Source organism: Phalaenopsis equestris, unplaced genomic scaffold (assembly GCF_001263595.1).
Source record: "Phalaenopsis equestris unplaced genomic scaffold, ASM126359v1 Scaffold000421, whole genome shotgun sequence".
Classification (NCBI taxonomy): Eukaryota; Viridiplantae; Streptophyta; class Magnoliopsida; order Asparagales; family Orchidaceae; genus Phalaenopsis; species Phalaenopsis equestris.
The window spans coordinates 430,453-456,007 of NW_018164862.1; the positions used below are offsets into that span (position 1 = coordinate 430,453).

The window sequence follows — 25,555 nt, forward strand, 5'->3', positions numbered from 1 at the left end:
ACAGACGACGAGACTTCACTTCCAGCGACCGACAGTTTCTTACGGACAACTTTTGAACAAACCACCTTTAAACTTTTAACCTCCCCCCCCCCCTTTAGCGCCAACAAAATCTTCCTTAACTCAAAAGAGGCAGTCATGACTATCGCAACTCGTAAGATAAGCTGTTTAAAATTTTAATAAAAGAATATGTTATATTTTAGCATATAGTTTGATAAGTGCTTTGTCCTTTTACAATGGAGCCATAAAACATATGCAAGAAAGCACATCAACTATTTGACTTCAGGAAAAATATCTACAAGTTACTCCTGATCTAATACTATTCTACAAAACCAACTATTTAGTTTTATTTTATAACAATGTAGATCCATAGATCCATAAGTAAATAGCATAAAATGATTGAATTGTGTAATCAAGTGTGTGTAAAAAGTAATGTTCATGTAATTCTTTTATGTATTTGTTTAATTCCATAAATGATGTACATTTAATTACTTTATATATTCATTCATTTCATTTGATTATGTACATTCAATTATGTTGTGTTATCACTATATTATTGATATTGTAAGTGTACTCTACAGAAACAACAACAACAACAACAAACCTTTATCTCACCAAGTGGGGTCGGCTACAAGAATTCTTTTTCACATTGCATCCTATTGAATATTGTAATTGTACTCTGATATATAAAAATTATCGATGGCTACATACTATTGTGATTGCACTCTAATGCATCGAAGTCATAATATGTCGTTCATTGATGTTGAAATTGCACTACAATGTATCAAAGTTATATTCTATTGTGTTATTCTTTAGTAATTGCAGTTTGATTTATCAAAGAAATAGTTAATTATGTTAATAATTATCATGACTCAATTAATAACATCAGCATAATAATTTAAAAAAAAAAGTTATTATCTTCGGCATAATAATTTGTTATAATATACTTTTCGTTATTGCACCCTGCTGTATCAACCTTTAAATTATATCATGTTATAATTTATTTAAGCAATGATGTTTTTTTAACATGGTTCGAACATTGTTCCAATCATGTTAGAACCATATTTAAATCGATTAAAACCATACTAGAACTTTATTCGAACCATGTTCGGATCTACTTTCAAACCTTGTTCATATCTTGTGCAAACATTCTTTGATTAGGATGGAATCTTATATTCATTCAGAATTTATTTAAATTTTTGTTCAAATCTTGTCAAAGCTTGCCTAAACCTTGTTCTAACCGATTTCATTCTTCAAGGAGTTCAGTAAACAATCCACAAATAAAAGAAAAGAGAGTTAATTTCATCCAAAAAGAACTGCCAGACTTATTTGACAGTGAAAAGGGGGAAATATTCGGCCAATCATGGAAATTATAGGAATATACAGTCAAATTTTCCTTTTTTTTTTTAAAAGAAAGTAGGGAAGGAATGGAATAAAAAATGAAGAATGCTAGTCTGAAAGTGGTTGCAACACAATAAAACCTAGAAGACATTTTTGAAAAAAAAAGGTACCATATAATTTTCTCAAAATAAATAATATATACAAATCTTCTTTAACATTGCAAGAGCCTGCCAGAGAACTTCTAAAGTAAGAAACCCTACTAGTACCTAGATCAAAATTGAGAGGCATAATATTTACCCCAAATATAATTCTATTATAATTCAGCCAGCCCAACCCGAGTGACAATCCTATCAAGCTGCCAGCAAGATCTAGCATTATTAAATCCATAAATTTTACTTAGCACATAAGATTTAAGCAAATTAAAATTTAAAAAAAAGAAAGATCCGAGTAAAACAATGTATTTCCATGAATAACTTAGCAAGTGTGAGTTAGGTATAAAAGAAGCAATAGATGGTTATTAACACAATGAACATTTTAATAAAATATAAATAAAAAAATGCAATAAAAATTAAAAGACATGAATAGAAGCATAAACATCAATTCAATACACATGCAAAGAAGACCTGGCATAGGAAAACCCAGGAGACTATGTCCTTTTGAAGAGATATGTTTTGTTCATTATACAGTCCAAAAGGTTAGCACTATCAAGCCATAAGCTATCAGCTCCAATGTCCATCTTAGTAATACCAGCATGACAGCTTGTTGCAGTAGTGTGGTTGGTTGAAGGAGAAATAAATATTAAGAAAGATAACTACAAGGTAAGAAGAAAGGAGAATAAAGAGTATTAATATATAGATAATTTAAAAGTGTAAAATTGATGAGAAGTGGTCCCACGGATTCTTTCTCAGCTTCATTCTTGAAATTAAAAGACTTACCATTTATGGAAAGCATATTTTACACATCATTCATCATAACATAACACAATTAATTTCCTCTCAAGAAACCCTACCTATAGAGCAAGCTAAATAACGAACTAACAAATTTTATAGCAAATATTTAAGATAACAATGACAAAAATAAGTAAGAATCAGCAAGTCCTAATAACTTTAATTTTTCAAAATAATCATGATAAAACAAAATAAAACAGCAAAATATAACATAGTATACCATACAAGAAATAATTCATTAAATGTTATATTTAGTTGCAAGGTAATATGGCATTAACACAAAAGAAATTAATTTTCAATTCAACTTTTAAGGTTTTGATTTCATTCATAAGACATTTATTTCATCAAAAATTTCATCTGTCGGTTCCATCCTATCTATTTTCACGTACTCTAATAGAGAACCAACCAAAGGTGGTGAAATATTTCATAATCAGAGATATTGCTTTTCGAAGGAAGCATAAATTCTAGTATTAGCCCATCATAGTCAACATCTTTATCATAAGCCTTACCCTAATTGTAAGCAAGAACTAAATATATTAACCTGTCTCTACAACATCCCAATTTAATAGACTCAAAAAATGAACTAGGTCTCAAAAGAAAGAACGAGTTTGAGTTCATTCCAAAGGGCATTAAAAGAAGTACCATGCTCAAGATGCTCAATACGATTTTGTAAGAATTCCTTTGTGAGCCCCTCATCATCCATCTCTGATAGAATGAAAAATACATTAAAAATTTATTTTTTTTCTGCAAAAGATACGCTTACAATACCTACATGAAAATTAAGATTATAACAAATTGTGAGCTACTAAACCAGGGAGCCTCGTTATAATAAGCTAAATATATAAAAAATCTACTAGAAAACAGTATTAAAAAAAAAAACCCTTGGGGGAAGAAGTGAGCAAGCCACATCTAACTTCAAGATAAAAACAGTAAAAAATTGGCCACATCTAACTTCAAGATAAAAACAGTAAAAAATTGGCTAAAATATTGATAAAACGGAACATAAAGAACACTAATATAGTCCACGAAGGTAACTTCAGCCAAACTGAGTTAAAGAATTTAAAGTGCTACTCCATGCCTCAAACAAAGAGCAAAAATAAATTATATTACAATGTCTATCAATTTGACTGGAATTTTTGGGTGGATAACATCAAGATATTTATCTCCTATTTTTTGAAATATTTTTAAGCTGAATAGCCTAAATACTTTATTGAACTGCTCATCAAGAAATAGACCTGATTAAGTGAGGTATTGAATGGTTTGTAAACGTAATGAGATACAAAAACAACTAATAGATTTATTAGATTTATTAAACCTAATGAGATAGAAGAATAACTATTAGATTTATTGAATTTATTGACTTTTCATAGCCGTTATTATTTATTAATTACCCTTATTTTACATTATGTAGTTTCCCTTTTATCGTTATTCTGATTTTTTTTTTTTTTTCATTTCTTTCCTTATTTGAGTCCATTGTAATGGTTTAAATACCCCTCTTTGTATAATAAGAACCATGTTGCTTTAGTCACAAATACAATATGATATCAGAGTCATGGCTCTAAATCCAGAGGTTCCACCCTAGCTGGCTTGCAACCACCTTCTAGCATCTACTTAGCTATCATTTTCCTTCAGCAGTATGGTTGCCCATATGGTTCCTGTCATTCTCCTTTCCACCGCTATGCCCAACATCTACCTCTCCTTCAGCCACTGTTCGACTATTTTGTCGGCTACTTCTCCAACAGTTGTTGTTTTGTCGCTTTGTTGGCAACCAACTCCGTAGCTTTATTCTATGCAACTGTTTTTGTCGCTCTGTTGGCAACCTGCTCTATAGCTTTACTCTCTTCAGTTGTTTTGCCGCTCTGTTGGCTACCTGCTCCGTAGCTTTTGTCGTTGATTAATTCCAGCTGTTAATCCTGGGTGGCCTTCCAGACCTTAGTGTCGAGGATTCTAGTTGTTGATCCCAACAGCCTTCCAGCTGGCCTATGTCTTCCTGGTGTCGTTGATCCTCCCTGCAAGTTTCAGCAGCCGCAATCTTCTCCTGCACACAGGATTCTTGATTCCAATAGCCGTAGGTCTTGTGGTGCCTCTATTCCAGCGTAGGCGCGGGCCTTTCTGCTACAGAATCAACTAGCTAGCAATCGGTTTCCTCTGGCCTTACTGCTGTCGGTTTTGTAGGAAGGAGTTCTGCAGTTGTTCAGAGCTAGTCTTCCCTGCAGAGATTTTATTTCTTGTAGTTGTATCCATTTGTCGTGATCCTATCAAAATTCATCGATGGCTCAAAACCACAAACCTAACCAAACTCGATAGAAGTGGTGCAAACTTCACGAAAAGCCGGCATACAAATCTTCGACCAATCCTCTACCACCAAGGGTCTCAAGGCGACAGTTGAGCCTACCACGACTCAACCGACTCCTACTCGGAATATTCAAAAATCCTCGGAATCCCTGAAAAACCAAATAGAGCAATTGATCGAGCTACTTAGAGCCATCAAGTCTCTATGGGTTCGTTGACCTCCCACGTCTAAGAAGGTACTCTTCCTATGGCTTTCACGATTTATTCTGCCTCTAATTTATAGATTATTGATTCAAGTTTCATGGAACACACTCACAAATTTTTTTGAGTTACTATCCGTACTCTAGAAAGGATGCCATCAGAATTCTCGATGGCTAGTGTAATTTCATTACTAGTAAAGAGTCGGTTGTACTAACAACATATATAACTCTGGAGTTTATTTTACATGTGCTCCAGTTGCAATATAACTTATTATTTGTAGGCAAGTTGAAGAATGATATTGATTGTGTTGCAAATTTCTCTTCTGATGGTTGTATTTTTCAGAAACGCATTCAGAGATGATTAAAACTGCTAAGAGGGTAGTCGGACTCTACTACTTCTAAGAGAATAACATGAAGAGTAAGGACAAACCCCTCAGAAGTTGTAGTTTATATCGAGTCATTGAATGTCTCGTTATGTTATTGCATTGTCGTTTAGGTCATTCTAATTTCTAATATTTAAAACATTTGTATACTTGGACATTTTCTAATAAAAATCTTACTAATTTCAATTGTGAGACATGTCAGTTAGTCAAACATCATTAGGTCCATTACCCACCCCACACTTATATACCTACTGCTCCTTTCTCACTCATTTACAGGATCTATGGAACCGTCTCGCACTCCTAGCTACACCAATAAATAGTGATTCCTGACTTTGATTGATAACCACACTCAAATGACGTGAATCTACATTTTAAAAGACAAATTTGAGGTTGATGTCACCTTCCAAACCTACTACACCTTCATTTTAACTCAATTCAAAATTCCTATTCAGGTCTTTCAGAGTCCTACTCAGGTCTTTCAGACCGACAATTGTCGCAAGTTTTTCGACTGTATTTTGGATGAATTTTTGGTGAGTAAGGGTATCCTCCACCATAGTTCGTGTAGGAACACTCGATAAAATAAGTTAGCCGAGAAGAAAAATTGTCATCTCCTCGACGTTGCTCGCTTCATTATTTTTCACTTCAATGTCCTGAAACAGTTTTGGAACGATATCATTCTCACCGGCATCTATCTCATAAATAAAGTTCCCTCTAAAATTCATAAGTTTTAAGCCCCCATAGTTGTCATGATGTCTTGCTTCGTTGCCAATAGGGTCTTCTCCACATTAGACCCCAAGATTTTTTAGTGCACTGTTTTGATTTGAAACACTGCCCCAAATAGAAGTAAACTTAATCCTAAATCCATAAAATGTATCTTCTTTGGGTACTCTACCACACAAAAGAGTATCGGTGCCTTGATCATACCACTAACAAAATCTATGTGAGTGTTGATATCTCGTTCTTTGAAAATGTTCCCTATGTTCATAGCCCATCCACAAGTGTGGGAGAGTTTAGGTTCTTAGACAGTGTCTCTTATCCTACTCCTATGTATGTTCCCCCAATGTTCCTGCAACTGAGGTGTTCTTTGTTCTGGTGAGTACACCATCCGACGAGTTCCCTAATTCGGTGAGTGTACCATCTCCTCCCACTGTCTGTATTTACACTCAATGCATCTGTTTGAATGCTCCTACTCAAAAATCCGCTATCTCAAAAAACCTTGACTCCGCTCCGGATGACATCCTCAGCATGACTTCTCCAAATAAGAAGGTGAGTTCTCTGAGTAAGGTATGCAATCAGACATGCTCCCTCTACTCTACAGCGAAATGTCTTTTTTCGCAGTTTATTGCCGAACTACAAAGCATTTGCTACTGCCCTGATGAACTATCAAATCTCAACTACTAGTCTACTATTGAGGTTGATCTTGCTGATCCAACCTGAAAAACGACAGTAATTGAGGAGATGAATGCCCTTCGACGGAGCCATATGTGGGACGTCTTTGTTCTCCCTCAAGGTAAGAAAGTTTTGGGGTCGATGGATATTCAACACCAAGTTCAACTCTAAGCAACAAGGCACGTTTGGTCGCTAAAGGATACCACAAACCTACATAGTTGATTATAAGGAAACATTTGCTCTGATTGCCAAGTTAAACACTATTTGGGTTATGTTGTCCCTTACGGTGAATCCAGATTGGCTTTTATTCCAGATAAACGTCAATAATGTATTCTTGAATGGAGAGCTTACAAAAGAGATATACATGTCTCTTCCTCCTGACTTTGACTTTACTACCTCCAGAGAGCAAGTGTGCAGACTACGAAAGTCCCTTTATTGGCTAAAGCAGTCCCCATGAGTCTGATTCGACAAGTTCACAAAGGTAGTTGTGAGCCATGATTTTACTAAGGCTCAATCAGACCACACTATTTTCTTCTGGCATTCCTCTAATGATCATGTAGTTATTCTTATTGTCTATGTTGATATATTTCTTACAGATAGCAATCTCCCAACATTGAAGTCCTTGAAAAACATTTTTGCTAAGTCATTTGAAATGAAGAACGTTGGATCTCTCTGAACCTTCTTAGGCATGGAAGTGGCTCTCCGAGCATTTGTTTATTCAATGCAAATATGTGGTTGATCTCTTTACAGAAAACACTCATCTTCTATGTAAACTCGTGGATGTCCCTATGGATCCAAATGAAAATTTTCCAATGTTGTATATGTCAACAAAACTCACAAGCAACGTCTTATGAGAAAACTCGTCTACCACGCCCATACTCACCCCGACATATGTCACGTAGTATTATGAGTCAATTTATGCATGACTCCGATGAGCACCATGTCCAAGTTGTGCACTAGATTTTCCACTATTTAAAAATTATATGAGGCTCGAATTTGTTTTCTCTCGTCATACATCTCAGTCTATTGTTATTTGTACAGATGTTGATTGGGGATCAACGTTCCACCTCGAGGAATTACTCATTTGCATGGGCAAATCTTGTCATGTGGAAAGGCAAAAAAAAAAAGTCTGTGGTTGCCCGAAGCAGTGTTGAAACTTTATTCTGGTCCATGTCCTTGAGGATTTATGTAGTCATTTGATTATGCATCATGCTCTATGAACTTCGTATGCCAAACTCTGTCATGCTGCAGTTATTCTGTGATAATAAGGCGGCTAGCCATCAACATTGCTCACAATCCAGTCCAACATGATCATACCAAACATGTGGAGATTAACAGACACTTCATTAAGAAAAAGATTGAGCTCAGGGAAATTTGTGTTTCTATTGTGCCCTCTAGTGGTCAATCAATTGATATCCTCACCAATAATCTTCATCATCCTTTGTTTGATGACTTCAAATTCAAGTTGAACATGATTGACGTCTATGCTTCAACTTGAGGAAGAGTATTAGACTTATTAGATTTATTGGTTTTTCATAGTTGTTATTATTTATTAATTACCCTTTATTCTACATTATGTAGTTTCCTTTTTATAGTGATTCTAATTTTATTTATTTGATTGTGTTATTATTTCTTTCCTTATTTGAGTCAATTGTAAGGGTTTAAATACCCCTCTTTGTATAACAAGAACCATGTTGCGCTAGTCACATATTCAACAATTTTTTTTTGTTCACAACTACCAAGCTTCCTGGAGTCCATGGCAGCAGGACTTCAAAGGTGTGTAGTATTTAGGTGTATGGAGTTATGGTGGTTTTCTAGTGTGCACACAAGGAGTGGAGAGATGTTTAAGCTAAATAACACAAGGAAGAGAGGGATAAAAAAAAGATGATGCTCAAGTAGCTTTTGGAAGATGAGAATAATAGTTTGAGTATGATGGGAATTGCTAAGCAGGGAATAGTTGAACAAATAAAGCCAATATTCTTCAATAACACATCATTGAAAAAATAATAATAATAAAAATAATTGGGGGATTTGCATACATATCACTTAATACTTCTACATTTAAATATCTAACACTTAAAACCTCTTATTTACTCATATGAAACCTAAAACTGTTGAATCTATCTCATGTCTCAGGCACAGGCAAACTCTCTAAAACCTTATCTCTGCATAAATAATATCTTGGTTGGTCGCTGAGGTTTCATCCTTTGACGCCCTCACTGAAGGCGTTCGTTTAACCCCGCTCAATCATTGTTCTCTGGGTTTAGCTCTTCGGTGGTTTAGGTTTCTTCGGGGTTTTAGCTCATTGATGAACTTTCTTCCTGAGAAATAGCTTCTTCAACTTGTTGGGATGATTGTTGCAAATTATATACCAATAGCTATTGTTCAATTAAAGGATCGAATGTAGAGGGGAGACAACCTTAACCTAAAATGAAGAGTGGAGTCTAACATATCATTGGGATCTGGATGCAGTGAGTGGTAATAGATTAAACATAGATTTTTGTACAATCCCAAAGTAAGTGAGGATCCCAAAGAATGAACTAACTCCGACTATTTTTAACTTAAAATTATGAGTCTTACAAGATTGACGAGTTATACTTAGAATTATAAATCGGCTCCAAAACTATCAATTCGTGCAAAAGCAGTTTTTATAGTCATGGTAGGATGCTAATTTCAATTATCATATTGCCATTATGCTATGTTGAGTTTATTGAGGAGGAATAAACTTCTACTTTTCAATTATTATTTTCATGTGCATTTACATTTAGAGCTTAAACCCACTCTAATTATGGATGTTAATTTCAATATTAACCAACAAAATATTGTATTATAACAAACGAGCTCAAGTCAATCATCAACGATAAAGGGTTATCTTACAAGATCGTCAAGATTAACGTAGATACATCCTACAATACATATTATTCACTTATTACAGAGGATACAATAGCAAAGCAAAATTTTACCAACGTTCCAAAAACCAATTAGATGAAGTTCAATTAGTTGGATGCAGCCAAACACTCAACGTACACGTAATAACAGTTTTGAGCTTCAAAGAAGAGCATTACAAAGAAACCCAAATTTATCTCGTTTTAAATCAAATTTATGATAACAATTCTTCTTATCAATATGGTTAAAATGTTAAATTTGTTTAGAGAGTCATGTATTGAATTATCTTTTAGAGATCACTTCCAATACATTTGTAATCATCAATTTATTTTTTAATTTTCATATTAATTAAGTTGTGTTATCATTGAAGTTCAACGCTTGCTCAAAATTCATATCATGTTAATACAAATGGCTGTAAATAGAAGTGCTCGCTACTATTGAATGATCTTTTAGAGATCACTTCTGGAATCGTAATCATCATTTTATTTTTTAATGTTCATATTAATTAAGTTGTGTTATCATTGAAGTTCAATGTTTGCTAGAAATTCGGATCATGTTAATACAAATGGCTGTAAATATAAGTGCTCGCTACTATTGGCTGCTGAAGCATGTTTATAAACAACAATATTAAAGTACTAAAATTGGTTGGAAGCAGAACTGCTTGCAGGCCAATTCTTGCAACTTAAGCTATTTGCAGAGCTACAACCGTAGTTAATCAACATAAAAAATGATATCCAATTGCACTTTGTTGCAGCTTATGAATGACAAATTATATTAAAAAATGAATTCCTATGGTTGGTTTTTTTTTTTTCTTACTATTTTTTAATCTCGTTGGGAGTGTGCTAAAAGGTTTTTTATTATAAGAACAAAACATGTTAGGTGAAAGTACATCATAAATAAGTACTAATAAAAAGTGAAAACCAAGGAGAACCCATATGGTGTTAGAACAAGTACATACAAACCTGCAAAAAGCTTGCAGTTATGAAGAGAGAAATATTATTCTCATGTTTCTTAAATGCTTTGCCCATGCAGGTTGCAGGAGATCTACAGCAGCAGGAACTTCACCATTAGAATCATCAATATCACCAGCATTATCACAACCCTTTAGGTCGACTTTATGAGACAAAATCCCTCATTCACTCCTGCTAAGTGCTAAATTATATGATAAGCCTATTTTACATAAATCTTTTTGCATGACTTCTATTTAGCTTTAATCTGCCTATCATCCTTCATAATCCCTCAATAGTAATTTCATACACATCTTATTAGAGCATAATACTCAATTCAGGACCTACGGGATCTCTCACACAATTCAGCATAGTAATAAAAACTGCACATTGAAAAAAATATATATATTGGCAGCAGAAAAAGAATTTAAATATCCTCCAATCAGTGAGTAATCACAACGAGCTAGCTCTTTGTAAATCTCATGCGACAAAATGAAACTAAAGTGGTGATCCTGAATAATAGCACAATTGGTACTGCTACATTGATCGGGGTTCACGGGGTACACCTTTGAGTAAATAGCAGTGTCTTCATATAAATTGTCGTAAGCAAAATCATATGCAAAAGAGTAATGTACAGAATATCCTTATTTATTATCAAAACAAGAGTTCAGCAATAAAATACATCAGTATTATAGCATTAAAAAGCTTTGCTTCAGGCTGCCACCAAGTTAGAATCGTGTCATCTGCTTGCTACTTGATCTCTAGCATAGAGATTCGAACATATCGTCTTTCTAATATATGCTCCTCCTAAGTGTATGTCTAATACTCAAATTGCTCGCAACGAAACCCTATTAAACGTTTATTAGGATTTGATTCAACATTCATTTTCATAAGATGGTTTCATCGCATGATCGATAATGGTCTTTTAAAAACAATGGGGGATCAAAGGGAAGAACGAATGATTCAAGGATTACCAGCGGTGCGTTTAAGAAACCACACTCCAAATCCCGTAACCTATAAGAAGAACAAAAACCTATTCGTCTCAACTCTAGGGTTTCAGAGAAGGCTCGGAAGAAAAACATGGTAATGTTTAGAGAAAACTGGAGAGAACGAAGCTATCCCACCGTGGAATACGTGCAGCCGCGTCGATTTCTTCGCCAGGAAGAGAAACGCTCGCCGATATGGTGCTCTGATCGACGAAACGCCGATGCCTGTTCCGCGGGAAAGTGAGTTTTTTTTTATTATTATTATTTTTTTAATTACATGTACTTTGTTTTCTCTATTGGATCTGGGGCTGTCAAAATGGCTCGTTGTTCGTGAACAGCTCGTGTTCGGCTCGTTAATTTCGTTCAATAAATTTTTAGCCGAACACGAAATAAGATGTGTTCGTTCATGTTCGGCTCGTTTTAGCTTGAAATAAGATGTGCTCGTTCATGTTTGGCTCGTTTTGGCTCGAAATAATACTCATCTCTTATTTTTAAATAATTTAATTGACTACAAGGCTACGTGTAGTATTTAATTGACTAAAAGACTACAAAGATTTAAAATCAATTAAAATATTGATTAAGAAAATAGAATAAAAATTATTAAATTAAATTCAAATGATGTTTTAATATAAATAATAATTTTTAAATTTTGTTCAAATTCTTATTGTCTTATGACTACATGATTAGGGTTGTTAAAAAGACTCTTTGTTTGTGAACAGCTCGTGTTCAGCTCGTTAAACAAACGAGTCGAACACGAACACACTTTTTGAGCTCGAAATATAAACGAGCCGAACACGAGCAAGTCATTCGTGTTCGACTCGTTTACACCCCTAATTGGATCCCATTGTGTCTCATTTTTTTAATTTAATTCTTAAAGGTTAAGATCTTCTTTTTTCACAATTTGCCAATCTCTTCTTATGTCTATATCTGTCTTTCTTAATATTTGTCAGAGTTAAAACATCTACTCTCTTAATCAGATCATCTGATGGTCGATGTTAATGTAACCAAATCATCTAAAATGACTCTCTTTATTATTATTCGTCACTTGAGCTACACCTACCCTATCATGGATATATTCATTCACATTTTGTCTTGAAATGTCAAGTCGCTCATCCATCTAAGGATTCTTATATCATCAACACTTAACTTTATTTTATGTTTCACTTTTAAAGGCCAGCATCATGCGTCATGAAGTATTGCAGGTTTCACTATCATCTTATAAAATTTTACTTTCGATTTAAGTTATAATTTTCTATCACAATAGACTAGAAGCATTCCTCCACTTCAAACAAACAACTTGAATTTTACTAATAAAGTCCCCTTCTATATCACCATCACTTTGAACAATAGATCCTGAATAGCTCTCCTGAATAGCTAAAACCTTCACAATTTTTAATGATTTGATTACCCATAGTTGCAACTGTCACTAGATCTATTACTAGTAAAATTATATTCAATGTATTTAGTTTTAGTTCTACAAAAAGTCAAGTACAACTCAAGCCACCCTAAGCATGAGCTTCAGTGTCAGCATGATTAATTTTATCAAGTTCAAACGTTTATCATAAAAGAGAGTAGACAATATTAATTAAAGATTATATTATAATAAAATTATATAAAATGAGCAATTAAAAAATAAATAAGAATGAAACATTTAATATAAAATATAAAATATTATTTTTGATACACCACCAACAAAGTTTCATCATCCAACACAAATCTCGAGGTATAACACGAATCTCGAGATAATATTTTAAGCAAAAAACATTTAAATTTTGAAAAAAAAGTCATCTGGAGCTTCGATTTCAGCAAACTTATAGTCAAAATAATATGTTTAATGAGACGGACCTAATGATATGAAAACTAGTTCAATCCAAGTCAAATCAAGCTCAGATCAAGTCATTAACCACAGTTAGGAGATTTTTGAATACATTTGGAAAATCAAACGACTGTCAAATACGACAAGTTTATACTCAAATTAAGCGACTCGACAAGACGAATCAAACGAGCCCAATATCACTCAATTATGACATCATTAAGACACTCAAATGTCCATTAAACGTCGTATGACAAGAGAAGCTCTCCGGACTGTCCGATCAAAATGGTTCATATTTCTGCATTAATTGTACCCAGAACACTATAAATAAAGTCTCATCCCTCTCATGAAGGGAGGGAAGTCTAAAGAGAGTCCGAGGTCTTGAGGAGAAGCTGTAGACCACCGCCGACCTCAGACAACCACCACCGGACCACCGCCGACCGTCGTCGATCACCGCTGCCTAAGAAGGACGTCGCCGATCACCGCCGACTGTCATCGACCACCGCTGACCGTCGTCAGCCGCCACCTACCGTCATCGATCACCACCAACTAGACATCGTCAGTTAACATTGTACCTTGAAAAAATATAGTTATCATTTCCCGTCTGTGGGACAAGGGATTTCTATAATCATCAATCAATAGTGGATTTCCGCAACTGGGCCAGACCCCGTGGTGTGTACCTTACGGGTTTTCCACGTAAAAACTTATGGAGTTATCACCGTTTTTTTCTATTTTATCTGTGTGTGTTGAACTTTCGTACAACGCTACGACGATAATTACTCAACCACTGCAAATTTTTTAGCACGCATCAGTTTTATAAATATTTTTAATACTTTTAAGAATAAAATCTTCAAATTTAATATATTCTGAATAAATTTTATACTAATATTTTTTTAAATGAGCCACGGGACGAGCTAACGAGTCGAATCGGGGCTAGCTTGAGCTTGGCTTATTAGCTCAACATGCTCGGTTCACAAGTCGCTTATTGAGTCAAACTCAAGCCGTCTCACAAGTCAGCTTGACTCGATTACCTATGCTCGGGTTTAGACAAATTATGATCGGGTTCAGACAAATCTACCAATGTTCGAGCCACTCTTAATTTGGATTACTGATTAACTAATTAAATATGAGCTTGGATTTGAGCTTAGTTATATGAGTTTTAGCTGATTAGGCAAATTTGTTTATTATAAAAGTGAGATAAAAATGTTAATGTATTATGATAAAATTAAAATTTTTTTGATGTAAAATATATAATATTATCTTTTCTATATTTTCTTAATTATTTCAAAAAAATATAGAATTTTATTATAATTTAAATATATTTAACATCAATTATTTTGTAAAGAAGCCAACTGATGAACTAACGGATCGAGACATGCCTCGCCTAGGCTTGGTTTTTTTTGCTCGATTCAAGAACCACTTATTTAGCCGAGTCGAAGCGCATCGATCTGGCCGAGGATCTATTTGAGGCAACTGTGGCTTATTAAAAAAATAGTTGTGAAACCGTTAAAAAATAATCTAACATTCAAAAAATTACGGTGACAATAATTATTCATTTTCTTTTTTTAATAAAATCATACCGAAACTAAAAAGTTGTCACCGCACCTAGCGAGGACCGACAATCAAATCTTAATGACAATTTTTTGAAAAAACTGTCAAAACATAATTTACTTGTATCGATAAAACTATTGTGTGGTCCAATACCCGTCACAACCTTAAGCCTGAGTAATACTTATTTTGGGCAAATAGTGGGTTTTTGGTTTAGTTCGCAAAAATAAATTTTTTAGGCGGACAACGCAATTCATGAGGACGACGCTAAACATTTCCTTGAAAATTTATTAGACACACAATTTTATGACTTTACATGTCTAACATTTAAAGTCTTATATTTATATTGATAATACTTTACAATCATAACCTATATATGAAACTATTTATAATACTTTATTATCATAACCTATACATAAAAATATGTATTTATCTTTTAAAAAATATATAAATATATTATTTTTTTTAATCAAAAAGTAAATATTTGAATGCATGTCAATACGAAATTTTAGGTGTTAAAAATGCTCTAATCCACTCTAAATATGTATTAATACTTAATTGCATATTTTAAAAAAAATAATTATTTGCAAAATAAAATCAATATTTAAGAAACAAAAGCTATAATGCGTTCTGATGACAGCTAGTGGAAATAGTTGTGACTCATTAAAGAAGGCAATGGCTGGCAATTTGTGGTTGAGGATGGTGGCGGCCGTTAATTGACCCACCATGATTATAGAAAACGTTAGCCAATGTATTTAAAAATAATCCAAAATTAACAAATTGGATGTTTAATAAAACTATAATAAGTGCTAAATTATATGAAATAATTTGCATTTTATTTGTTTAATTCGTGCACTTTTAGAATTAGACTTTTCTCAACCATTTAAATAAGACAAGAAGCTTCAAAATGTCTTAACAATTTTATTCATCTTTGTCCCTATTTTATGCATGATATGGATAGTGCAACACATCTCTATAAGTATGATAGCACTAGACATTTAAACACATAATAAATAAACTCAAGGAATTAATGCTATAGAAAAAAAAATGAGCACAAAATAGAAGGATTTGATCCTGTTTGGACATGATTCAAATAAAATTAGAACAATGTTCTAATAAAATTTAAATATGGTTTAAATTAGTTTCTACTATGATTGAGATATGATTTGAACATAACCATAATAGTTAATATTATACATTATCCGACTGAAGATTTAATGTTGAATATATTGTTATTATTATTATTATTAATTGAACATCAGAGTCGCCAATTTATCTATTCATACATATATCGTCATTTGATTTCTCCTTTCCAAGTAAATCTCTCTCTCTCTGAGTCATCAAAAATGATTCGTAGAAGAAAGTAATAAAAAAGATGAGAATATACGACAAAAATAAACAAAGAAATTTAAAAGAAACATGGAGAGCTTATGAAAGATAATCTTTGTGTGATGGGTCGAGAGTAAACCTCAAAAAACAAATTCGGATCGAAATACCTCAAACACAATATCCAAGAAATGAATATCTACATAATCAACCCATAACAAGAAAATCAAAAGAAATATTTTTGTTATGGGGTCAAGAGCAACTCCCAACGGGACGAGTTCCTTTGTTTAATTACATCATGAGAGATACCCAAGATTACTCTTGATAATAGATGTCTTGCTTACATTATGTAATAACTAGTAAATTGGCGTATAGTAAGAATGCCTCTAGAAAGGAGAGAGGAGAGGGATTCATCTACTAAGCTCAAAATATTCCCACAAATGACTTATCATCTAGGTCGGGGAAGCCTCTAACACTCTAATCAAACTAGAAGACCACCTAAATATAAATCTTATGATTGGTCGGACAGGTCGAAGAAGAACGAGAGTTTCTCTTTGAAAAATGAAATTATGATTTAATTATCTAAAAATAATCCTAAGCATGAAGGTCATATTAAATATGAATTGGGAAATGTGTATGTTATGCGGCCAATTTTAAATTTGGTTTGAAAGCCGTGCAAAAAAGTAAAAAATATATTTTAAAAAGTTAAGATGTTTTAGTTTTAAAATTTAAGTTATCTCAATCTTCTATTATTAAGCTTTTATAGAAAAGATAATACTTTAGGCCCTTAAAGTGTTTAACTTATATTTCTCATGATTCTCATACAAACCACAATAACAAGAAAGCGAAAAAGCATCACACAACATAAGGTTAATCAAGTCAAATGAATGAATAAATAAATAGGTGAGATGTCGCTGGGACGACAACCTATCCCAAAAAGCAAAAAAGAGCAACAAGGCTATGCATATAAATACCTAGTCATAATTTTACACATCAAATAAAATTTAGAATTAAAGTACGGAACACGAGCAGTTGTCTCTGGTCCCGATCAAATGGTTCCTCATGTCGAGTACCTTGGAACCCGTATTGGTACCTTATTGATGATATATGCTCCTTTAAGGACTCTAAAAGGTACATGATTAAAGTCAAAAAAGAAAATCGACTTGCAAAATTGAGTTAGTGCGGTTTATTTCATGTAACGCAAAATAAGTCATGTCTGGCAGGAGAAGAGCTTAACAACACCTGCAGAAAATAAGATAGTTGAAATCATTACAACTCTTCTTTGTTGGTCATGAAACCCTACGAGGAGACGCCCCTAAACATGCTAGTGCACATTCTTAAAACAACACACAAAAATGTCTAATTATGGCACAAACTAAAGAATAATAGTCAAAGCATACCAAAAACCTTGCTACACTCTAGCCCTGGTTTAGCAAACATCTACAACAATGTGTCCTAACATATCATCTAAATGTGTGCATAAAGTGTGTGGCCAAAGCTGGTGTATGGTCTTGATGGGGTTCCCGACACTAGCCCCATCCTAAAGAGCTAAGAGTTCAATACAATGCTACTAATGACAAATTAAAAGTAAAAGAAAATATTTAAATGTTCAACCTCACATATGGTCTAACTAAGATGCTTTCATTTTAAAATAAGTTTAAGAAATGATGCATGCCATAACATAAATTTTTTATTTTTATTTTTATTTTTAAACATGAATCCCAATAAAAGTAAAACTTAAGTGGCATATATTAAATCTCTTGGAATCTTAGCATAGTCACCAATAAAAGTAAAACTTAAGTAGCATATATTAAATCTCTTGGAATCTTAGCATAGTCATACTTGTGTATCACAATATAATAACTCACATTGCTTACCAAGATATTCTCACTAGTAGGGCTCATTAAAGCATCACAACCAACATCGAGTCATTCATCTAAAAATGTTGATTCACCATCAAGGTGGAGACTCCCCTAAAGTTACATGTGAGAATGATGCATCATGAATGCAGGTCATGCACAACACGACCACCCAGGATATGTATATGTGACCAAAACATGCATGAAAAGGTGCCTTAACCATGAACACTATGATATGTGAAGCATTCATATGAACGACAAAGAGATATATGTGAATTGCTTGCTGGGGAAGATCTCACCCAAAAGCTTCCTCAAGAAAACCCTCTCCAACTGAGAAAACTCTCCTCAAACTTAAAGGAAGAGGACGAAGAAGACGAAGAGGATGAAGAAGTGGAATTGAATGTTATTGTCATAAGTGAAGTCACTCAGCGTAATTAAACTATCCCTTGCTAAGATCACCAAAGAAAGAATGTGCTCGGAAAAGGGAAGTTAACGCAGCATTTGTGTAAGTCATGAATATAGCATTATTATTCACATTATCATATAGCAAGACAATTTGATTCAAGTATAAACTTTGAAGCTTTTTTTTTTTAAGAAAATAAACAACAGAAATATTCGATCAATTACAACTATTATGAGGCATATAAAAAAAAACCATAAACACATTTAAATAATAATAGAAAAAAATATGAAAGATGAATTTTTGTTAAAAATATGTTCCGAATTTAAAACATTTATCTTATAATCAGAAGATGTTATCATTTAAACTAAAAATTCGATTTTTTTTTTTTACCTAAAACAGTACTAGTAGAATTGTTCTCATAAAAAATTTCTCCAGCTCATAAGCAACACCAACGAATGCCATCACAATCCCTATCAATTATAAAGATATACGAACAACTAATTTGTTAAGATTGGTACGTCAAGAGCATAAGAGTCTATCACGCCTCCATTAACAGCCTGCATAGACCTTGCCCAAGTTCATCTCCCCCACGCAAAACAAATGACTTCCTGCTCCTAAAACAGGGGAATGCATCAACTAAAGTTTCCCCTTCCATCCTCACAACACACTTCCTTTCCATTCATCTTTTAATCACAGCATGCAAGCCCAGAGTGTTCATTCACCTGTATAATACCACAATATAGATAAAAACTGCTCATATCTATACTAATTATACATGTTCACTGCTCTCCATCCGATCCTGTACATCTTTACATAAAAAAAAAAGCAAAAAAAGCTTAAGAAACAGAACAGAGAACTAACTAAGTCTATATATATATATATATATATATTCTAGGAAACGAAGTCGGTTCTATAAGCTTCACCAACATGAAATTTCCAAGTGAAAAGATACTCTTTTGATTCGCAGTAAACTCGACACACATCGCACGGCGCATCAACAAAACTCTTTCTTCCATTGCACGCCCACTCTATCTTCACCCTGCACGAAAAACCGTTCAACGACGGCGGCGGCGGCGCGGCCGAATCGCCGGAGAATTCGAGCATCACTTCTCCATTAATCCTCCTCGACAGCGGTCGAAAAGCGAAGCCTTTGCAATCAGAGCCGTAAGCCATGGAGTCCAACCACATGCACTCAGGCTGGCCGACTAACTCCTTGTACGCAGAGTTAGCTAGCCGCACTCTGTTTTTATAGTCAGAAACGACCGCCGGCAGCTTCTCGGACTCAACCTCGTCTTCCACTTCCGCGGGTCTCTTGGGAGGAGGTGGAGCCGAAGATGGAACGAGCTCGTTGATTGGACCCACGCTGATGCTGGAGCCAACGGGCCGAACGGGTCTGGGGGTGATGATTTTAGGCTCTTGAAGCTTTTGAAGCAGATCGCGCTCCACGAGCGGCTGCGGTTTCCCCTTCGGTTGATGAAGGGAAAGGGCGAGAAAATTGCGTTCGGGCGGCGAAGCGTTGAGGCATGGAAAGAGCGTGTTGGTGGCGGTCTTATGGCGCTTGGCGGGGAGGTGCGCGCGGCTGCGTTTGCGGCGGGAGCGGAGTTGAAGCGCGGGGGTATTGGATAACGAAAGCTGGCCCGGAGGAGGCTGTGGTTTGGGGGCAATGGGGCGGAATCGAGCGAGGATTTCATGGGCTTTGGCTCCATCGACGGCCTCGTACATGGCAGCTCGCTGGGGAAAGGAGCGGCTTTTGGTGGTTTTAGAGGTAGGAGAGGGAATGGCGCGTGTGGGAAGGGAGGCACGCGTCGGGGTGTGGGGGAGGTGCGGGGCGGGAAGGAATTGGGTGGGGGGAGGCGGGGAGAGGGATTTGGGGAAGCGGTGCGGTGCGGTCGCGTCTGGCAGCGATGGGAGGATGGGGTTTGGCTTATTGGGGTTGGTGGGCGGGGTGTTATGTGTCAGGGATTTGACTTGGGGGTGAAAACTTAGGGAATTGAGGACGACGGGGTTGGAGTTGGGGGAGATGGAGGGAGGGGATTGGCGGAAGGTGGGGGTGGAGGGAAGTTAGATGAATGTGGATTAGTGGTTGAGGAGGCGGGAGGGGGGACATTTGGCGCTCGTTTGGGCGTTTTAAGCCATGCATAGAGATAGAATATTTAAGTTTTATCAATTATTAAAAGATCGGATTGAAAATAGTAAAAAATATTATTTAAAATGGATGCTAGTTTTTTTTTTTTTTTTTTTTTAGGAAAAAACTTCATATCACTTGCATCAATTTTTAAGTATGTGTCATCTTGTTTATACATTAATATATCTTTAAAAACTTATTTTAATCATGCATGCATGTTAGAATATTTCAAAACAATAAATTTTAAATTTTGTTTGCAATTTTTATTTCAATAAATTTGTAGCCAACTAACTGTCAGAATAAGAAAATAAAGCAATAAATTGGTTCGATTCAAGTCCAATCAACCCGGATCAAATTATTTAAGCACAATTAAAGATATTGAATTGACAATTAGAAATATTGAATCATCATATATGTAACATAAAAAGTGGGCGATATGTATATAAATACCCTTTTTCTTAATAAGAGGAGTAAAATAAAATATGGAAATAATTCTACTCAACAACTTGATAATTAGAGAATGTTATTTTCAGCTTATTGATTTGTTGAACCTAAAAGTGTCTTTGAATCATGCGAATGAATAGAACACACACAAAAGATGAGAGAATGAGAGCCTCTTGAGAAAAAAAATCAAAAAGAATCTTAGAGAGCTCACATAGATTCCTTAACCTCGGAACAATATCTCAACCCCCTCTTTATACAATAATTTCTATTTGTAGGAGTTGAACCTCTCGAAAAAACACATTATGTTATTTAAAATAATAAAAAAATCCCGCTAAAAGATTTTAGGTGAGACCTCCTAAAATTTCAATTCAAATACATGCTTTTAAAAGTAGCAATTGAGAATCAACTCTTCGTAAAGGGTTTTACCCCTTATGCCCCTATCTAGAGTGTGGATGCTTTTAAAAGTAGCAATTGAGAATCAACTTCTTCGTAGAGGGTTTTACCCCTTATGCCCCTATCTAGAGTGTGGTTATGGACTTCTGAGCTGTCTGCCCCTAGTTACTTTGAGTTGCCTAGTCAATAGTCTTGATGTTGTCCTTGTAATATTAGTTGTCAGCCCCTAACAATTTGTCAGATAGTCTGATATGTGCGACCTGCGTTAATCAACCATGTTTTGGGTAGCAGTGGCTCAACTTTAGGGTTCGCTCAGCCCTAGATCAATCACCTTTAGGTGCCATCAGCCCACCACAATTCCTCAACTCAATGCCCGACGATCGTCTTTAGGTGTCTACTTGCGGCAACCTCTTGGTCGCCTAAAAACGCCTTACTCCAATAAGGGTCATTGATTTCATAATTATCCAAAGAGCCAACTTTTCCTTATATACATGATCTCACTCATATATTTAAATATAAAGGATGAAATGAAAAAATAATTCTTGCAAATAAAAATCGTATGTAAATTAATTCCTTGAAACGTCTAAAGCATGCGATGTAAATTAATTAGTGGATTATGAAAGTGTTTAGGATAGATGCGGGAGGATGAATGGATCATCGTTCGGCACCCTGTTCCTGTTCGGATAAGTTACATCTATTTTTATTAAATGCAACAGGGGATAAGGCTGTCTATGCTCTTTTAGATAAGTCAACTTAAAGCTCCTAATTTTAATTTAATACAGAGCCTCCCACAAGCAATTTCTTTTTTCCTTTTTTATTTTTTTTTTTTAAATTATAGCCTTATTTTATTATTATTATTTTGAACATTTGTGCTAATGCAGTCTTGAACCCATGAACACTTAATACTTTTTTTCGAGCTATTTTAATCTAAGACCTCTTGCTTGAAGCATAAACTATCAAGGAACGAACTATGATGACTTGCACTCGAACAAGAGGAAGTAATCATTTTTCAATCAAATGAAACATAAACAAGTTATATGCAGGGTTTACTCCGTGAGACGAGTCATTGTTCCGCATGCTCATTTGTGATTCTGCGGTGCACTCATGATTTTGTAAGTGGTATCTTTGCAACAATCAAGAGACGAAAGACGGTGGTCGTGATGGTCGACGGTTGCAGGAGCGGGTGACGTTCGCTTGACTTTCGTTGTATAACTCTTGGCCTCAACTCCTTCCCCTCAAGGCATTGGTCTTTCTGTAGTTCATGGTCAACTTTCCTTTTTCATGAACGGGGTAGTATTCTCTTTATAGAGTTTGGGAGAGTCATTATTGCAAATAAGGAATGAATCTTGACTAATCTATCGGATGTCTCAGTGTATTTTGTGAACATTTGGGTGTTTTAAAGATGATAAATTTGAGTGTCTTGGGCTCGTTGGATTCGTCTTATCAAAATGCTTGATTTAACACTAAGATTATCAAATTTGGAATAAGTTTGACCATCCAATTAGACACTAGAAGCTTCTAAAAATATCTTAAGAGTTCGATCTGGGCTTGATTTGACTGAAATTGAGCCAACTTTGGTGTAATTGTGTTCATCTCGTCCAGCGGTCAGTATGACTAGATGTTTACTGAAATTGAAATTCTATAAATCTTAATTGAAATTTAAATATTTATTATTTTTTTAAATCTTTTTTTAGATACATATCACATCTCAAACTTGCATCAGATGATGATAATTTATTCAAATGTAAATTATATTTTTTTTCTAATCAAACTAAAAATTATTATATATACATTATTTTTCTTGAAATTCATTGGAAGTGCGTAACGCAGGCGACACAATGTAAGCCAAGGGCGTTCATATACATATCTAGCATCTAAATATATTTTTTTATATTTATACCATTAGGGGTGTAAATGAACATAACACGAACGAATAGAGCTTGTGTTCGAGTTTGATTAGTTTGAAATAAGCTCGTGTTCGAAATTGTTCGTGAAGTCTCTGTTCTTATTCGTTTCTTAACGAACAAGCCGAACACGAGCTGTTCGCGAACGACGAGTCAGTTTGACATCCATAATATTAATATATATAAATAATATATTATATTAATTATATAACTTATAATAGCTATAGTATATTACTATTTACTAATATAGTATATTAATATATTATTATTATTAATTTATTTTATATTATAATTTATAAAATTTAATTTTTTAAAATATCATAATTTTTTTATATATAATTATTTTAAATTATTTTATATATCGAACAATAATGATTCAAACACGAACGAACGCATCACTATTCGTATTTAGTTCGTGAGCTTTTTTGACGGCCCTATATGCCATCTCGTGTGTGTGTGTGTGTGCGCGCGCGCGCTGTTTGTGCGTAAAAAAATTAAAATTTATGTTAGATATATAAATACATATAGGAAATGAGTGGTATGTATTAAATCTTAATAAATAAATAAAACAAGGTCAGTACGAGAAAGATTTGATAAAGCGAATAAGCTGATAACTATTAATCAACGTTTTTATCAATTTTTTTTAAATGGGCCCACCCAAATACAACTTTGAATCTAATTAACGGTGGAGATTGGACGACGCATGCATCTTTGCATACGCCGTCCGTATGCAATAATAATTCCATACAAAGAGGCTCTAAAGTCTCATAATTCTCTTATACATATTGATTGGAATTTGGTAATATAAAAATCATTAAATTTGATTTAAATTGAGCCCAATATAAACTATAATCTCCTAAGACAAATGGTACGATTTTACAATGAAATTAACTTTTAAATTATTACCTCAAATTTTCCCCATTATTGATTTACATAATTAAACGTGCCAAAAATGTAGATATACCAAATCAAAATCATTAAAACTTGTTGTATGTGCCAGATGTGTCTATGGCTAAATTTTTTGAAAATGCAGTGTAAATTAAATGCAATAGTTTTTAAAATTTAAGTATTTGATAGGATGAAAACATAATGCAATGTAAGGTTTTGATGAATTTAAAATGTGTTTGAAATTAGCCATTTTCTCCTACATCGACAGATTTCATGCTTGAAGCTCAAAGACATAAAAAAAAAAAAAGTATTGAATTTATATAATTAGAAGGCAAAACAATTATGAGCCTAAAAAATTATGAATTTTTTTAATGATGATTTATGCGTGGAGGTGGGCGGGGATGAACATATTGAATGATGAAACTGGGCAGCAGGCGGTGAGTAGTAGACTGATATTGGGTGTTTGACGATGTGAGGTAGTGGAAGCATTCGCTAATTTTTCGGTAGGATGAGCGCTCGAATTCTACACATCGACATTGTCATTTTGTTCCCAATCATGCATTTGAGCTTAGTTTCATGAATTTTTATTTTTTTGGAAAAGCAAGACCACAACCAGAAAGCTGCCACCACACCTATATAAGTGCAGTGTGAAAACACTGGTTTCAGCGTTTTAAAAACGCATAAGTTACCAAAATGCAGTTTAACCAAACATGTCAGGTAAGCTGCCTCAAACGAGCCCTAAAGCTTTTCCCCAAGCTTGTAAAGTGGCTGCAGAAATATTATTGCATACAGACACCGCATGCAGAGATGCATGCGGTGTTCGATCCTGACCGTAGATCACGGTGATCCACGATCATGATGTATTTTGGTGGGTTCCACTTAAATTTTTTTTTATAAAAAAAAACCGAAATATATCTTGACTGTATCATGGTCAGGATCTCTGCATATGATATCCGTATGCAATAATTTTTTTTATGATTGAGACATATCGGCCAAAAAATTTCAAATCAAAGTCAACTTAAATGAAAAAAATAATCATAATATAAAAAAAAATACAATTTATTTTTCTCAATAAAAGCGAGACGAGATCTGACCTGCCATTTTTTATGATATCCGAGCTGATGTGGGAAGACAAATCAATCACATGGGAGAGATCCGTCCGATAAAAGAAAGAGGCAGTAAATGGGCCCAATGGCCCATTTTGTAGGCCTTATGATCAGAGAACAGCCCATGGATGAGACAAGCCCCATGTAACTAACCTCACTATCCGCGGTCCTTGAAAAAATTTGTTTCCTGATTCAACTAATTGCATCAGAAGTAAAGTAATAAAAAAGACAAATTGTTTGGCTCATCTTCTGAAAATTCAACCTCTTAATGACGATGAAATATTACATGCATACAATTTTAATTATTTGAACCTTTTAATCCGGTTAAAAACATTTTATTTCTTACCTATATATATAACCTCTATATATATATATATA

General features: G+C 34.4%; 2 protein-coding genes across 5 annotated transcripts in view; both read right to left on the reverse strand.

The window, feature by feature from the left end:
- The window catches only part of LOC110027241 (ankycorbin), a 125,752-nt gene extending 114,154 nt beyond the window's left edge, over positions 1 to 11,598 (reverse strand). Inside the window, exons 1-3 of one of the 4 annotated variants that reach the window (XM_020728581.1) lie at positions 11,507 to 11,598; positions 11,357 to 11,396; positions 2,928 to 2,990 (exon numbers count right to left, since the gene is read on the reverse strand). In XM_020728581.1, the coding sequence (XP_020584240.1) occupies positions 2,928 to 2,988 (61 nt within the window). In that variant the 5' untranslated portion in view covers positions 2,989 to 2,990; positions 11,357 to 11,396; positions 11,507 to 11,598. Of the gene's footprint in view, positions 1 to 2,927; positions 2,991 to 10,397; positions 10,466 to 11,064; positions 11,136 to 11,356; positions 11,397 to 11,506 lie in introns of those variants that run through there. The other 3 variants (XM_020728582.1, XM_020728585.1, XM_020728584.1) reach the window with 3 other exon arrangements.
- A 7,600-nt stretch (positions 11,599 to 19,198) lies between these two features.
- On the reverse strand, positions 19,199 to 20,168 carry LOC110027246. Its single transcript, XM_020728593.1, has one exon. It carries the CDS (start codon positions 20,037 to 20,039, stop codon positions 19,209 to 19,211), a length of 831 nt encoding a protein of 276 aa, XP_020584252.1. The 5' UTR covers positions 20,040 to 20,168; the 3' UTR covers positions 19,199 to 19,208.
- Positions 20,169 to 25,555: the final 5,387 nt, after the last annotated feature.